A 17230-nucleotide genomic window follows, 5' to 3' on the forward strand; every position below is an offset into this window, starting at 1 on the left:
GATGATATTACCTAGTACGATGACGAAACGTCTGAAAATGAGCCTTCCAGCTCAGCGAGCAAACCTACATCCAAATTCTATCTGGGTGCATCATGGCTTGGTGTGGCAACTGCTTTGACCAGGACTATAGAGAGTTGTGTCCATTACGCAAGCCAATCTCCCTTCTATGGATTCCATCTACATTTCTCATTGTCTTGGGGAAGCACCCAACATCATCATTACCTTCTACCCCGGTAACGCTCTCTTCTTGCCACCTCCATCAGGCAAAGGATACAGAAGTTTAAGCACTGTACCAACAGGTTAAAGAACAGTTTCTTCCCCGCTGTTATCAGATGGCTGAATGGACCTCGAATGAATCTTGCTTTGTACTCCTCCTATGCAGATGTAAACTTGTATTCCTCGCCTTGGTATAACAGCCTATAATTTATTTATCCTTGGATGTTATGATCTACTTGTACTACATGCAAAACAAAACTTTTCATTGTACTGAGATACTTGTGACAACAGTAAATCAAATCAAATCAAACGAGTCTTCAACAGAATCAATGCATCATGCTCTGGCTGGAAAAAAAATGCAATGAACTAAATGTATCATTGCCATGTTTGTATGCTTTATTATCATTTTGTGAAAAACGGGCAATTTGAGAGGGTACAGTTCATAAAACAAGTTGGTGCAAGAGGACTAAAGTCCAGATGTCTCTATTTGGTGAAATTAGTAGTCAATGTTCAAGAACTGCAAGACAGTACAAAGTAACACTGCAGTTTACACTTACAAAATTTTCCCACAGGTCAAAAAAACCTTCTCAAAGATCAGAAATATCATTCTGAGGGCTATTTACATATTGCAAATCTTTACTGCTTGGCAGCTGTGCATAGTTAAGAGTATATATACTTCTATATATATTTTTTTAAAAAGAGCAAGTCAGTAACTCTAATAAATATTTGGCATCGCAATTTTCTCGACCTTCAGCTTAGAACCTCAACATACGATACAAGACTAGAAATGGTTAAATCTCTCCAGAGCAAAACAGCCAAATCTTGGTCATCGAGAATGATAAAACATGTTTTTTCGAATGCTTAAGATTGGCATCATGGCGGACTCTTATTTAGCAGGTGTGAACTCACCATCCAGTTGGTACATGAGATCATCCTTCATTTTATTGGGGTCTGACCAGAAAACAATGATTGCAAACTAGGATTCAATGGGTCCAAAATTGAAAGAAACAATGACAATTGCTAAACCCGATGTCAGTTTGCTGCAGAGGTCTGTAAGACAGAAAACTAGTTTCCAGTTAAAAAAGAAAGCAACTGCACAGGGGCGAAAACAGAAAATACTGCAAAAGCTCAGCAGGTCTGGCAGTATCTGTGAAGAGAAATTAGAAAATTCTAGACCTGAAATGTTCACTCTGCTTTCTCTCCACAGATGCTGCCAGACCTGCTGAGCTTTTCCAACAATTTCTGTTTTTGTTTCTGATCTCCAGCAATTCTGTCAGTTTCAATTTTACAGTGGTTTTATCATTTGGGCAATATGTCTGTTAGATTTTGCACCCATAAGATTTTGGACCAAGGAATTTGATAATGGGAAAATTTTAATTTCCAGCACTTTAAACAATCTAGGTACATGCACTGATCTATTTCATTGTGACAGACAGCAGAAACTGGACTTTATTGTTGGCTTAGTTCCACGCAATGTCAATGTGCAGTATATATTCGGAAACACCCAGCTGTGAATGGGAAAGCTGTGATCCGTCTTCCTGGTGCCTGAATAAACATCCAGGTAATGGCAGAACATCTGGAAATCCAGGGAAACAAACAAATGCCCTTCCTCTGCTCATCGCCATTCCAAAGGCAACAGATTGTCTTAATCCTTCACCACACTGAACAGTTGGAAATAAATGCAAGCAACTCACTGGAGGCTCTTCCATCCATCCATTCAGAAAGTTAGCAGCCAAAAGGAATTCCTGCCCAGCTTTCCAGGACATTCCTTCAAGCAAATACTCACTGTATATTTCACCCCTAGACGTGATTCCCATGTCCTTTCATAGTGTGGTGGATAGATACCAATCACTCAACACATTATTTCCACACCCTTCATTCTTTCGCAGCACATGTTGCACTGGGGATTAGGCTATATTAGGCTACAGCAACTAATGGAAAGTGTCTTGGATCCTGCTTAGACTAAGAATGTGTCTTGAATCCTTTCAGAGGCTTTCTTTCCTGCCTTTCATGTACATAAGGACACTCCTCACAATCTGTACCTCACTCCAACACTGACTATATTCATTACAGTGTCATTTTTCTGTTGAACATTTTGCCAATGTTACAGCATAGTTGACTCCCCTTCAGTGAAGACACAAGTTAAGACACTCAGAGCAGCCTATATCTTCAGAAGGGCTTCATTGGCTGGAAAGCACTGTGAGGTAGATACACAGAAAATAGGAGCAGGAGTAGGTCATTCGGCCCTTTGAGCCTGCACCATCATTCAGTATGATTATGACTGATCATGCAATCTCAGTATCCCATTCCCGCTTTCTCTCCATACCCCTTGATGCCTTTGGTCATAAGGGCCATGTCCAGCTCCCTTTTGAATATGTCTAACAAACTGGCCCCAACAGCTTCCTGTGGGGAAGAATTCCACAGGTTCCCAAGTCTGAGTGAAGAAATTCTTCCTCATCTCAGCCTTGAATGGTTTACCCCTTATTCGTGGACTGTGACCCCTTGTTCTGAACTTTCTGAACATCAGGAACATTCTTCCCACCTCCAGCCCATCCAGTCCCATCAGGATTTTCTACGGGCCCCCCTCATTCTTCTAAATTCCAGTGAGTACAAGCCCAGACGGTCTAGTCTTTCCTCACATGTTGGTCCAGCCATCCCGGGAATCAGTCTGGTGAACCTTTGCTGGACTCCCTCAACAATAAGAATGGCCTTTCTCAGACTAAGAGACCAAAACTGCACATACTGCTCAAGGTATGGTCTCACCAAGGCCCTGTATAACTGCAGCATGACGTCCTTACTCCGATACTCAAATCCTCTCACTATGAAGGCCAATATGCCATTAGCTTTCCTCTCTGCATGCCAACCTTCAGCGACTGTTCCACCATGACACTCAACTCTCATTGCACCTCACCTTCTCCAAAACTGCCACCATTCAGAAAATAACCTGCCTTCCCGCTTTTGTGATCAAAGTACATAATCTCACATTTATCCACATTGTACTTGCCAAGTATCTGCCCACTCAGCCAGTCTGTCCAAGTCACTCTGCAGCCTCTTAGCATCCTCCTCCCAGCACACACTGCCACCCAGCTCAGTGCCATCTGCAAATTTGGTGATATGGCCTTCAATTCCTTCATCCAAATTGTTAATGTCGATGGTCAGGAGGAGCCAACAGCATTGTGATTTTATGACTAAACCAGAGACTGTGGACGTGTGTTCAAATCCCGCTGATTAAATAGTGGAATTTGAATTCAATGAAAATAAGGATGATCATGAAATCATGAAGATTCCATCTGGTTCACTAATGCCCTTTAGAGAAGGAAGCAGCTGACTCATCCACGTGACTCCAGACCACAATGTCACTGACTCTTAAATGCCCTCTGGCGATTAGAGATGGGCAATGAATGCTGCCTGGCCAATGATACCCACATCCAATGAACGATTAAAAACGAAATATTAATGTGAGACTTTCTTTCATTCAAATTGAGAAGGTTACGTCAGTAATTTCACCAGACTAGATATTCTAAGCAGATGGGAAACAAGAGGAGAAGATAATTTAACAAAATAGAAAGCACCTAGTTTCAAAATTCATAATTCAAGTTGCATTACAATAGGACAGAAACAACATAAGGGTTACACTATAAGATGGAGCACAGAGTCTGAAGTAACAGACCTGTGGGAACAGGAAGGGTGGGTCGGGGAGGGAATACAAAAAAGGGGAAAAAAAAATATTGCACACATTTTCTGAAGGAGGTTTGGAAATAAAAAGCTTATTCATTATTTGTGAGTTCATTGCTGGTGGAACACTTTTTTGCAGAATTGCATTACGTCTCCAACCTTTGCATGAACCCATCCTTGTCAGTCACGCTGACCACCTCAGAAAGAAAGATAACATAACGCTGGAAAATGAATATGCTGACTGGTCACTGAATCAGGCAACAGGTGAATGGTCCCAATGTCCAGTGATCACCACAGACTCATCAATACTTACACCATGTCTGAACCAATCAAATTGTCACTTTTCATTTAGTTGCCAATGGTCAAACCTATAATAAATTAATAGATACTCCTGCACAAAATCTTCATCTTATTTTACAGCCAACCCCCCCATTAAAACTTAAATCACACTAAGCCTCTGCTTCATTGACAAAAATGAATGTAGATTGAAATGTGGACAACTTACTGTTGGAGACCAGGAGCTGGAAGAACATAAAGCACTCTTTCTTCCCTCACCACATTCCAATTCATGTCAACTCCTGTTGGAGGAGATCATTGTACAGGAATGGTGATACGAGGGCCTCAGGTCTTCCAAAGGATACATGGGTTCCAACAAAAGTTCACTAATCTGAAACAATAACCCTGCTCTTCCCTCCTTCTCTGTAGCTGTGGCCTGACCCACCCAGAGTCCCAGTACATTTTCCCAAGATCTCCATCATCTGCAAGGCCTTGTTTTGTTTTATCTGAGACTTGATCAAAGCTACAGGTCTCGACTGGATTCTTGAACCAAAGGGTGGGAAGGTCCGGCCAGTTAGAAAACAGGACTAAGAAAGAGATGGAAGAGGCCATTCAGCCCCTCAAAGATCAGGGTGGACCTGCTCCAGACCTCATTGCAGCTCCTCGTAGCCTTCAATTTCATGATATTTCACGAATCTATAGTCCTCCTCCTTAAGTATTTTTTAGTACCAGCCTCCACAACTTTTTGGCTTAGAGAATTCCAGACATTCACTGCCATCCGGGAGACGGGAGGTGTATATTTTACAGTGGGGGGGAGTTGGTGGCATAGTGGCAATGTCACAAGACTAGTGAGATTGTCACTGGGCTGGCCATCCCAAATCCCTGGCCAATGATGCGGCCACACTTAGAATATTGTGTTCAGTTCTGGTCGCCCATTACAGGAAGGGTGTGGAAGCATTGGAAAAGGTGCAGAGGAGATTTACCGGGATGTTGTGTGGTCTGGAGGGAAGGTCTTATGAGGAAAGGCCGAGAGACTTGGGTCTGTTCTCATTGGAAAAAAGAAGGCTAAGGGGGGATTTGGTAGAGACATACAAGATGATCAGAGAATTAGAAAGGGAGACAGTGAAAGACTTTTTCCCAGAATGATGATATCAGCTTGTACGAGGTGGCATAACTACAAATTGAGGGGTGATAGATTTAAGACAGATGTCAGCGGCAGGTTCTTTACGCAGAGAGTGGTAAGGGTGTGGAATGCCCTACCTGCTAATGTAGTCAACTCAGCCACATTAGGGAGATTTAAACAATCCTTAGATAAGCATATGGATGATTTTGGGATAGTGTAGGGGGACGAGCTGAGAATGTCAATTTATGTCATCTCCTGCTCAAGGAACTGTACAGGAATAGTGGTATGATAGCCTTAGGCCTTTCAAAGGATACATGGGTTCCAATAAAAGTTCACTGATCTGAAACAATAACCCTGCTCTTCCTGACCCACCCAGAATCCCAGCATATTTTCCCAATGGTGCAACATCGAGGGCCGAAGGACCTGTTCTGCACTGTATTGTTCTATGTTCTAGAGCCAAGAGTTCAAATCCCACCATATCAGACAATGACATTTAAATTCAATAAAATCTAGGATACAGAAGTGGCCTCAGTGATGACTATGCTGACCAAAAGTGATTGTCATAAAAACCCATCTAGTTCACTAACATCCTATCGGAAACAAAACTTGCTGACTTTGCCTGATCAAGGCCTACATGTGACTCCAGACTCACAGCAATGTGGCTGACCCTTAACTGCCCTCTGGGCAAATGGGGATGGACAGGAAATGCTGACCTAGCTAAGAGATGCCCATGTTGCACAGATGAATAGATAGAAAGCAAAAGGAAAGTAAAAAGACATGTAATACAGTGTCAGACCATCTTGAGAGACCTCATTACATCAGTAAGAGAGATTCAACCTTGCTTCATGTACATTATCTATCTAACTGTGTTCATATATCAGTGCTGGTCTGGAAAAACTTTTCCAGAATGTTCCAGCTCACTGCCTCAAATCTCCTCAATTGAAGGAAGGGGGCACACACTCTATACCTGGAGTTGCTGTGTCCCATTCTAGGAACCACAGTTAGGAAGGATCCTTAGTGTTGAGCACCACAGATTTACTAGAATGATACTGGCATCTGACACCCTATATTTAATTCTCCAATGCCCAAGAATGGGTGACAGATGTGATGAATGATGACTAACTTCACCAACTGGATCAAACTCAAATCAATGAAGTAGTCGTTTCTCAACCAGAGGTAGTTTCTAGGTTTGAGAGATCATTATGGAAGGCTAGTCTCCAGGGGACCCAATCAGGAGACGAGGAACAGGGCAGATGGAGGCAAGGACTGGGAACCTGGTGACTAGCCCCCTATCCCCATTCCTGCCTTAGATTAGCCCCAGATTTGGGTAAATTGGAGACCAGGTTTCCCCAGGATAATCCAGCCACTGTTGCCATCTGATGGGAAGGAGGATAATGGGTTGATGGTGAGGTGAGCTCCTGATTGGCAGTTAATTGGCCAATTAAGGGCCTTAATTGCTGGCGAGTCAAGAGAGTTCCCGATGGATCATCTTGACAAGCGCGGAGGTGGTGGGAACAGAGGAGAAAGACAACCTCTACTGCTCTCCTCCACAAACATCTCGCTACCTATGGGGACGGGTAAGTTGCACTCCAATGGTGATTCTGGGTGAATCTGTTCTCCCTGGAATTGAATAGATTAAGGGGCGATTTGCTCAGATTTTTCGAGCTGTTCAAGGAAAGCAAGAGGGTGGATATAGAAAACTATTTCTGCTGATCGGAGAGTCCAGAAGGAGGGGGGAGTCATTCAAATTGAGAACCAGACCTTTCCGGAAGTCTGGCAGAGTGGTAGATGGCTGGAATTCTTTTTTGCAAAAAGTAAATTGTGCTATACTGATTGTAAAATTTCAATCTGGGATTTAAAGCTTTTTTTTGTTAGTCCAAGTTATGAAGGGAAACTGGCGTGGATAGGTAGATTGAGTAAATCGCAAATCAGCCACAATCTCAGGGATTCATGCAAAGAGGCTCAGCTCAGGGATAACTGGCCTCTTCCTATAGGTTTTAGATTCCAACTCAGGAGCCAGGGAAAGTGTGAGGCCCACAAGATACTTCAGCAAATCAGTTTGTGTCTTCAAAAAGAGATGAAGCCAACAGATTACAAAAGCAGGAAAGAGGAGGAGATTCTCGGAGCTGGTCCTCAAATGTGTGTGTGTCTGGGTGTGGTGTGTCAGGTGTGTGGCGTGTGATGTGTCTGTGTGTATATGTGCGCATGTATGTGTGTGGCATGTGGTGTGTGCGTGTGTGTGTCTGTGTGTGTGTGTATGTGTGCCTGTGTGTGGCATGTGGTGTGTCTGTGTGTGTGTATGTGTGTGTATGTGTCTGTGTGTGCCTGTGTGTGGAGTGTGTGTGTGTGTGTGTGGAGTGTCTGTGTGTGTGTGTATAGAAATGTGGCTGTGTGTGTGCCTGTGTGTGTCTGTGAGTGTGCGTGAGTGTGTGTGCGCACGTGTCTGAGAGTGTGTGTGCGTGTCAGATACCGTACAAATTTAGGCAAAGAGTTTTAAATTGGTGGCAATTTTGAAAAATGCCCCCAAAACTGGAGTGTCTAAACATTGATCTTTCCTCAGTACTCGTACTTAATCAAATAGGCCTGATATGGAGTGCAAATATCCAAATTCCACTTCCCATCGAGAAACTGTTGGATGTAATGATATGCTGATGACACCAGATCAGCCTGAGATATGGAAGGTTCTGTTGAAGTTAGTGCATCCGTAATACTTGTTTTTTTATTTGGTCTCTGAGCAGACTGGGGCCTCCTTCAGTGCTGCCAGGGTTTCTTGTCAACTCCTCTGTGCTCAGAGATGTGTTTGTAGCGGCACTTGTCTCCAAAATGGCAGCCAGTCGTACGCCAAAAGTAGCATTCATCGCCGTCAACCGGGCCTCGACGTTTTGACCTGACAGTGAAACAGCGACAAATGTTTTAAGACTTGAAAAGCGTAGAAGCACAGAAAATAGGTGCAGGAGTAGGCCATTTGGCCCTTCGAACCTGCACCACCATTCAATATGATTGTGGGTGATCATGTAATCTCAGTGTCCCATTCCCACTCTCTCCCCATACCCCTTGATCCCTTTACCCACAAGGGCCAGGTCCAGCTCCCTTTTGAATGTGTCTGACTAACTGGCCCCAACAGCTATCTCTGGGTGAGAATTCCACAGGTTCACAACTCTCTGTGTGAAAACATTCTTCCTTATCTCAGCCCTGAATAGCTTACCCCCTATTGATCCAAGTTCTGAATGTCCCCAACATCAGGAACATTTTTCTCACATCTAGCCTGTCCAGTCCCATCAGGATTTTATACGTTCCTATGAAACTCCCCCCACTTATTCTTCTAAACTCCAGTGAGTACAAGCCCAGTCAATCCAGTCTCTCTTCAGATGTCAGTCCTGCCATCCCAGGAATCAGTCTGTTTTCGTATTTCTCTTCATCCAACTCTAAAATCCAAACCAATCAGCCTAACACAACGATGATGGGCATTGTGTTAAAACTTGTTGAAGTTAAGTACCCCAGATGCCAGATTGTAAAAGTGATATTTTAATTATGAAACATATTCACAGGCTAAGGAATAAATGGGGCTGCACGGTGGCTCAGTGGTTAGCAATGCTGCAACACAGTGCCAGGGACCTGGATTCGATTCCAGCCTGTATGAAGCTTGCACATTCTCTCCGTGTCTGCATGGGTTTGCTCCAGTTTCCTCCCACAATCCAAAGTTGTGCAGGTTAGGTGGATTGGCCAGGCTAAAATTGCCCATAGTGCCCAGGGTAGGGGAATGGGTCTGGGTGGGTTACTCTTCAGAGGGTTGGTGTAGACTGGTTGTGCCGAAGGGCCTGTTTCCATACTGTTGGGAATCTAATCTAGATGGGTACATGAATGGGAAGGGTTTCAAGGGATATGGGCTAAATGCTAGCAAATGAGATTAGATTAATATAGGGTATCTGGCTGGCAAGGATGAGTTGGACCGAAGGGTCTGTTTCCGTGCTGTACATGACTCTATAACTCACCCACATGCTGTTGTCCCACTGATGGGTTGAGGTGACACTCGCACTGGGGTAGAGGGTTTCTGCAATGGAGAACTTCGTTTATTCAGATGTCTGTCAGGGTATTTAATTAGCAGCTTTGTGTTCTCGATCTCCTTGCCCTGCAGATCAAAGAGAGAATCACTCACAAATGCAAACAAAACGTGACTCGACACTGCCCAATACCATCAGAAAGATGCTAAATACCAGGAGGTTTCGAGCTTCAGCCCTTCTGTGTCATCAGGATGGGCAATAAGCACCACCCCAGACTCTCTACGTAGAAACAGAAGTTATTTGATCAACCTGGGTGACATAGTGGTTAGCAGCTACCTCACAGCACCAGAGTCCCAGGTTCGATTCCACCCTCGGGCAACTGTCTGTGTGGAGTTTGCATATTCTCCCCATGTCTGCGTGGGATTCCTCCGGGATACTCCGGCTTCCTCCTGCAGTCCAAAGATGTGCAGGTTAGGTGAATTAGCCATGGAAAATTCCCCATCGTGTATAGGTTAGGTGGATTAGCCACGGGATATACAGGGTTAGGGTTGGGGCAGGAAGCAAGCCTGAGTGAGATGCTCTTCAGAGGGTCGGTATGGACTTGCTGTTTCCAAACTGTAGGGATTCTATGGGGAAAAAGAGCATTCCTTGTGATGGCACCCAGCAAATCATTTTTCTGATGTCATGTGTACAAAGTTGTGCAATGTATACGTACCGTATACATTGAGCAGACTGTATACAACAACAATAATTTAGAAGGGAATTATGTTGAGCCCAAAGGAGGGATGCTAATATTTATGCTTTACACAAGCCTACCGAAGCTTAGTTCATTGCACCTCAACCACATCTAACTTCCTAACTTTCCTGTTAAATGCAGCTTTGTTACTCATTCAACTCATCCTGGCAATAACAGGTTGCCTGTTCTCATCACTTTCCAAGTACAAACATTTCTCCTGAATGCATTCAGAAGGTGCTATTCTAGAGAAAGATTTAGGCCTATACTCTCTGGATTTTAAGTTTAGGAAAATGGAGGAGATCTAATTGAGGTCTCTAAGATGCTGAAGGGGATTGACAAAGTAGAGGTAGAGAGAATGTTTCCTTATGTGGGGGCAGTCTAGAATGAGAAGTCATAGGTTTAGGAGAAGGGATGGCAGGTTTTAAAATAGAGATGAGGAGGACTTACTTCTCTCTAGGGGTTGGGAATCTGTGGCATGGTGGCTCAGTGGTTAGCACTGCTGCCTCACAGCGCCAGGGACCTGGGTTTGATTCCACTCTCAGGGTGAATGTCTGTGTGGAGTTTGCACATTTTCCCAGTGTCTGCGTGGGTTTCCTCTGGGTGTTCTGGTCTCCTCCCTCGATCCAAAGATGTACAGGTTATGGTAGATTGGCCATGCTAGTGTTCAGGGATGTGTAGGTAAGGTGCATTAGTCAGAGGTAAATGTAGGGGAATGGGTCTGGGTGGGTTACCCTTCAGGGGGTTGGTGTGGACTTGTTGGGCCGAAGGGCCTGTTTCCATACTGTAGGGATTCTGTGGAAGAGAACGGTGGACACTGAATAAATTTAAAGAGGAAAGAGACAGATTTTTAACTAGTAAGGGGTATGGGGAACAGGCAGGAGAGTGGAGCTGAGGTCAGTATGAGCTCAGCCATGATCGGATTAAATGGCTCAAGGGGCCTCCTTCTCCTGGGTCTTACTGTTCGTTCAGAAAGGCTGAAGTAGCAGGTGGCAGGAGAAGTCACTGCTCGTTGGCTGCTCTTCAGCTGTCCCACCCTAGTGACTGCAATCTCCTGAAGGTTGGAAATCACAAACCTCAGCCACAATAGAAATGACCACGTGACCCCCGGTTAAATCACACTTAGAAACTACAGTGCTGTCAGAAATTGGGGTTAATCCATGTGCAAACTATCCTCCACTGACTGCAATTAACCAGAGAAACTATTTACCTGTTAGTGGAGGACATTGCTGTAGCTTCAATCACAAGTTATATTCGTAAACATCGCCCATGCTCAGTGATGTAGTGCTGTCAATATCCAGCATTTTATTCCCAGGGCAAGTCAAAAAAGCATACAAAAATATCTTTTCAGAGCAGAACTGAGTGATAATTACCTTGTGCCACTTACAAGTCACACTTCACATCAATAAATCAGGAGACTTGCATGTGCAAGGATGGGTGGCTAAAGGGACAAACCCAAAGAGCAACACCTTTCCCAACTTACCTGCAATGCCTCCAACGCTTTAGCAGCTGCTGCATGGCACTTAAAGTTGACAAATGCACAGAAACGCTCGTGTAGCACCCGGATACTTTCGATCTCCCCATAACTAGAAGGAAGCAATTAGAAGTAAATCAAATATCCTCTGGTCGTAGCTAATTGTTCTTATTTAAGATGCACCCTCACCAAGCTGGAGAGACATTGCACAACACAAGGAGACGATTTTAAGAATCCAGACTTCAACTTTCGCAGACGATACGAAGATTGGTGGATAGTGAGGAGGGCTGTTGTCAGCTGCAAAGGGACTTAGATATGATGCAGAGCTGCACTGAGGAGTGGCAGATGGAATTCAACCCTATCAAGTGTGAGGTTGTCCATTTTGGAATGACAAATAAGAATGCAGAATACAGGGTTAATGATAGGGTTCTTAGTAAGGTAGAGGAGCAGAGGGATCTTGCGGTCTATGTTCATAACTCTTTGAAAGTTGCCACTCAGGTGGATAGAGCTTGTAAGAAGGCCTATGGTGTATTAGCGTTCATTAGCAGAGGGATTGATTTCAAGAGTCGTGAAGTGATGTTGCAGCTGTACAGGACCTTGGTAAGGCCACATTTGGAGTACTGTGTGCAGTTCTGGTCGCCTCACATTAGGAAAGATGTGGAAGCTTTGGAGAGGGTGCAGAGGAGATTTACCAGGATGTTGCCTGGAATGGAGAATAGGTCGTACGAGGAAAGGTTGAGAGTGCTAGGTCTTTTCTCATTGGAATGGCGAAGGCTGAGGGGGGACTTGATAGAGGTTTATAAGATGATCAGAGGAATAGATAGAGTAGACAGTCAGAGACTTTTTTCCCTGGGTACAACAGAGTGTTACAAGGGAACATAAATTTAAGGTGAAGGGTGGAAGGTATAGGGAGGATATCAGGGATAGGTTCTTTACCCAGAGAGTGGTGGGGGCATGGAATGCACTGCCTGTGGGAGTGGCAGAGTCAGAATCATTGGTGACCTTTAAGCGGCAATTGGATAGGTACATGGATAGATGCTTAAGCTAGGATAAATGTTCAGCACAACATTGTGGGCCGAAAGGCCTGTTCTGTGCTGTAATGTTCTATGTTCTAACTTAGAGGCATAGAGTCACAGAGATGTACAGCATGGAAAGAGACACTTCAGTCCAACTTGTCCACGCCGACCACATATCCCAACCCAATCTGGTCCCACCTGCCAGCACCCAGCCCATATCCTTCCAAACCCTTCCTATTCATATACCCATCGAAATGCCTCTTAAATGTTGCAATCGTCCCAGCCTACACCACTTCCTCTGGGAGTTCATTCCATACATGTACCACCCTCTGTGTGAAAATGTTGCCCCTTAGGTCTCTTTTATATCTTTCCCCTCTCACCCTAAACATATGCCCTCTAGTTCTGGACTCCCCCATCCCAGGGAAGGGAATTTGTCTGTTTATCTTATCCATGCCCCTCATGATTTTATAGACCTCTATAAGGTCATCCCCTCAACCTCTAACGCTCCAAGTCCCCCCTCACTGTTAAGGTGGAATCAGATCTACTGTGGTCCCTGAGAGATGGAGAGGCTGAATTTCAAGGCAAAATCCAGAGGGTTCTTCAATGTAAACAAGGCAGGAGATGTATATCGAGTGTTTAACTGCATTTAGATGGTGGGCTGTAACTGGGTATCAATTCAAAACCCGACCTATTTGAACAGACCAAAACTCTGGTAATGAGCTCCGCAAATAAAACAAGAAAAGATTAGGTTCCAGTTCTACTCTCTACCCCTGCCTGACTACAATAGGACAGAAATCCAAGTATTTCTCAACAAAGGTGTTGTTATTTACTATAAATCATACCTGTTCTGATAAAATAGAAAATCAGAAACCTCCATTTTGTCCACATGGATGAGAAGGCCCTGTCACCTCATACTTACATGGATCATCACAATATTCATCCCAGGAACACCAAACAGGCTTCTTCAAATAGAGACAGCAAGTGCTTCTGAAGGAAATTGGATACAATTCGGTTTAAGTCGAATTTTCAAAAGGCGAAAATGGTTTGCGTCAAAATAATAACTGGTCCTTTGCTGGCAACCAAGTGAGTCCTAATCCAGGCCGAACACTTCCTGGCAACTCCCGCGGGCCCTTTAATAGGAGCAGAGTAGCATACTCCGAGGGGGCAAGGTGTGGTTTCAGTGTCAGCTCCGGCGGCTGCATGTGTCAGGTTAACCTTCAGGCAGAGTCACAACATTTGTATACACACAGCGCATTGAGTCCTTCAGGACCAACTCTCTTGAAGATAAGGTATGAATAAAAACATCCTCCTTATTTGTCAAAGAAAGTTGAACCACCTACGTTAGCAAACGAGCCTATGAGTCTCTGTCACACTGAGATAATTTGCTGAGGTATTCATATCTTGTGATGGTGACTTTGTCTCGAGGTGCTACTGATGTCTCACCATCAGGAGTGACATTGTCTGTCCTTCATGTCTGTGTTGCATAGTTTTTTTCTTTCATGGGCTGCAATTCCTATTCTAAAATTTACTTATCCTGACACATTACCACAACGTTTTGCTCCAGATCAGTCACTCACTGACATCCGCCAAGTTGGTTCAAGGGGTTAAAATCCTTTTGGCATTTACTGCTTTGTTCCTTAAGAACTCCCAGCCCAATGTGAAGCATTTTGTTTTATACTCTAGATCCTTCTAATTCTATCAAAGCTTTCAGTCCATTGTAGTCACGGTCACAGAGTCATACAGCACGAAAGCAGACCCTTCGGCCCAACCAGTCCATGCCGATCATAATCCCAAACTAAACTAGTCCCACTTGCCTGCGCTTGGCCCATATCCCTCCAAACATTTCTTATCCATGAAGTTTTAAACATTGTAATTGTACCCACATCCACCACATCCTCTGCAAGTTCATTTCCAAGCTCGAGCCAATCCCTGTGTAAAAAAAGTTGTCTCTTATGTCTTTTTAAATCTTTCTCCTCTCACCTTAAAAATATGACCCCTGGTCTTGAAATCCCTCACCCTAGGGAAAAGACCCCTTGCCATTCACCTTATCTATGCCCCTCATGATTTTAAAATCTCTATATGGTCACCCTCAACCTCCTACACGCCAGTAAAAACAGTCCCAGCCTATCCAGTCTCTTTTTATAACTCAAACCCTCCAATCCCATAACATCCTGGTTAATCTCTTCTGAAGCTTCCCCAGCTTGATTACATCCTTCCTATAACAGAGCAACTAGAACTGGACAGAGTACTCTAAAAGTAGCTTCACCAACGTCCTATATAACCTCAACATTACATCCCAACTCCTATTCTCAAAGGTCTGATCAACAAGGCAAGTGAGCTCAATGCCTTCTTAAACACCCTGTTTTTATGTGATGTAAACTTCAAAGAATTAAGCATCTGAACCCCTAGGTCTCTCCATTTTACAACATGTTGTCTCCTTCATAACGTGCTCTGATGTCCAACTTTGAAACCTAGCCTTTTCCACTTGCTGCTTCAGTAATTGTTTATTCTTTTCTATTTACCTGCTTACGTTCTTTCAGCTGGGCATGATTATTGACATTTATTTATGAAGAGACTATCTGGTGGGTGATTTGCAGCTCCATCTGTTTTTGCAAATCTGTCATTTTCTCTAGAACTGCTTTGAGTTCAAGCCGACGTTTCTGTAGCTGCTTCTGGTGAGCTTGATGGGTTTTATTGTGTGCATTACTCCAGATCTTCCTGTATATCAGTAATCTTTCAATTGGCTTGATGACAAAGGGTTTGTAGTTCATGTTGTACCCTTTCTCTTTCTTCCAGTTGTTCATTCATTTTAATGGGCAGAGTGGAACTATCCACAACAGACATTATCTTTCAGAGATGGCATTCTCAAGTTTGGATTTATCCTGGTTTAATTGATTATCCTTTTCCTCTGAACTTTCATTTGTCTCAGCAGGAACTGAGATTTTAATTCCACCAATTCAAAAGAGAGTGATGTGTACTATTGTTCTTTTACATTCAGTTCTGCAAGTATTTCTTGAATACAGTAGTCAATTGCAATTCCTGTTGTCTGATGTTTGACTGATTCCATGGGTTCTGAAGGGTTCAAGGTCACTTCACGTTGGTTCAGAAGAGTCTACGATGTGGAACATCTGCAGTGTCTGGTTGGATCGATTGGAATCGCACTCCAGCATTATTGATCCTGCATATGGGATTGGTAAACTGTTGTACTTTGGAAGTTTTACATTTGTATGGTTCATCATGATTTCCTATATTTGTGGGTACATGAATTTTTTAAAGAATTTATAGTGGTAGTTATTTAAAACTTGCTCTGGTGTCAGTTTTAGCCAATAACAATAAATAGTTAGGGGAGGTGGTGGCATTGTGGTAATGTCACTGAATTTTATTAGGAGGTCTGCTGTGTCCCAATTTAAACTAGGAAATGTTCTTACACAATGCCTTTGATATTCCCTTGCTTGTTATTGATACAGCACACACTCTGATCACATGCCTTTCTCAAATGAAATGAACTGACCTCTCAATTCAGATTTGCTTACCACCTAGCTGTGTTTACAACCCTCTCTGACGATGTAATGAACAAAGACATCATAGGGGTCTCATGCATTTTAGCACAACCTAAGACTACCCACTATTTATTTCACCTGTAGATTCACTTGTTTACTGACTGTTTGAGCATAATCAGCCTTATCAGTGCGATGTTCCCCAATGCTGTTCCCCAGATCATATTAATGATATCGATCTATTAATCAATCACTCATCATGGACTGATGAACACAGTGAGTTGGTTTATTTAAAATAGTAAAACACATTACAAGTTACACAGCAAACTGACTGATTAGTGTGTGTAATTTACAAACTCTCAGCCTGACAGAGTCACAACATTGTATATATACAGGACATACAATGCTTAAACATGAATTTTCTTAAAGGCAAGGCACACACACGACAGGAGATACCAGAACTAACTTCTTCTTGGATGTTAAAGAAACCAAGCACTGAATAATTGTAGTTTACAGAACACAGCATTCATTCAATTCCTCAGCTGTGTTACAGCTTTTTTCTGTCCACACAACAACAGTCACATGCATTTATATGACACCTTTAACACAGTGAGACATCCACTCCCTCGACCAATGATGCGCAGAGTTTCTACCAGCACTGCAGCAACTCACCAAAGACTCCTTCCAAACAGGGACCTCTACCCCCTGGAAGGATAAGGACAATACATACACAGCATCTGCAGGCTCTGCTCCACAACATCTGGACTTGGAACTACGTCGCCGCTCCTTCACTGTCACTGGGCAAAGGTCCTGGAACTCCCTTCCCAATAGCACTGTGGGTGTCTCTGTGCCCCAGGGGCTGCAGTGCTTGAAAGATGCAGCACACCACCACCTTCTCCAGGGCAATTAGAGATGGGCAATAAATCAGATATTGCCAAAGATGCCCATGAAATAAGAGTCTTAAAGATTAAGATGCAACATTATAAGAGGAAATTTGATACTGTGCCACATATTCAGATGGGTGACTCAACACTTGGTCAGCAAGCTTTGTTCTGAGCATTTATTTGAAGTTACAAAGCAAATTCATGAGAAGCAGAGAGAATATTCCCCAATTTAGGCACTGTTAGGTATTCCTGTCGATAGTCTAACAAAGAACAGCAGGGAACCAGAAGAGGCCAGAATTGGAGGAGTGCAGAGTTGGGGTAGTGACGGGGGAGAA

General features: G+C 43.6%; 1 protein-coding gene across 5 annotated transcripts in view; it reads right to left on the reverse strand.

The window, feature by feature from the left end:
* Positions 1-611: 611 nt before the first annotated feature.
* zgc:123010 (uncharacterized protein LOC641500 homolog) overlaps positions 612-17230 on the reverse strand; it is a 150319-nt gene continuing 133700 nt past the window's right edge. For 2 of the 5 annotated variants that reach the window (XM_060842227.1, XM_060842226.1), the window contains 3 exons: positions 11508-11610; positions 9283-9419; positions 612-8177 (listed from right to left, as the gene is read on the reverse strand). In XM_060842227.1, the coding sequence (XP_060698210.1) occupies positions 8042-8177; positions 9283-9419; positions 11508-11610 (376 nt within the window). In that variant the 3' untranslated portion in view covers positions 612-8041. Of the gene's footprint in view, positions 8178-9282; positions 9420-11507; positions 11611-16301; positions 16971-17230 lie in introns of those variants that run through there. The other 3 variants (XM_060842229.1, XM_060842228.1, XM_060842230.1) reach the window with 3 other exon arrangements.

Source organism: Hemiscyllium ocellatum, chromosome 22 (genome assembly GCF_020745735.1).
Source record: "Hemiscyllium ocellatum isolate sHemOce1 chromosome 22, sHemOce1.pat.X.cur, whole genome shotgun sequence".
Taxonomy (NCBI): Eukaryota; Metazoa; Chordata; class Chondrichthyes; order Orectolobiformes; family Hemiscylliidae; genus Hemiscyllium; species Hemiscyllium ocellatum.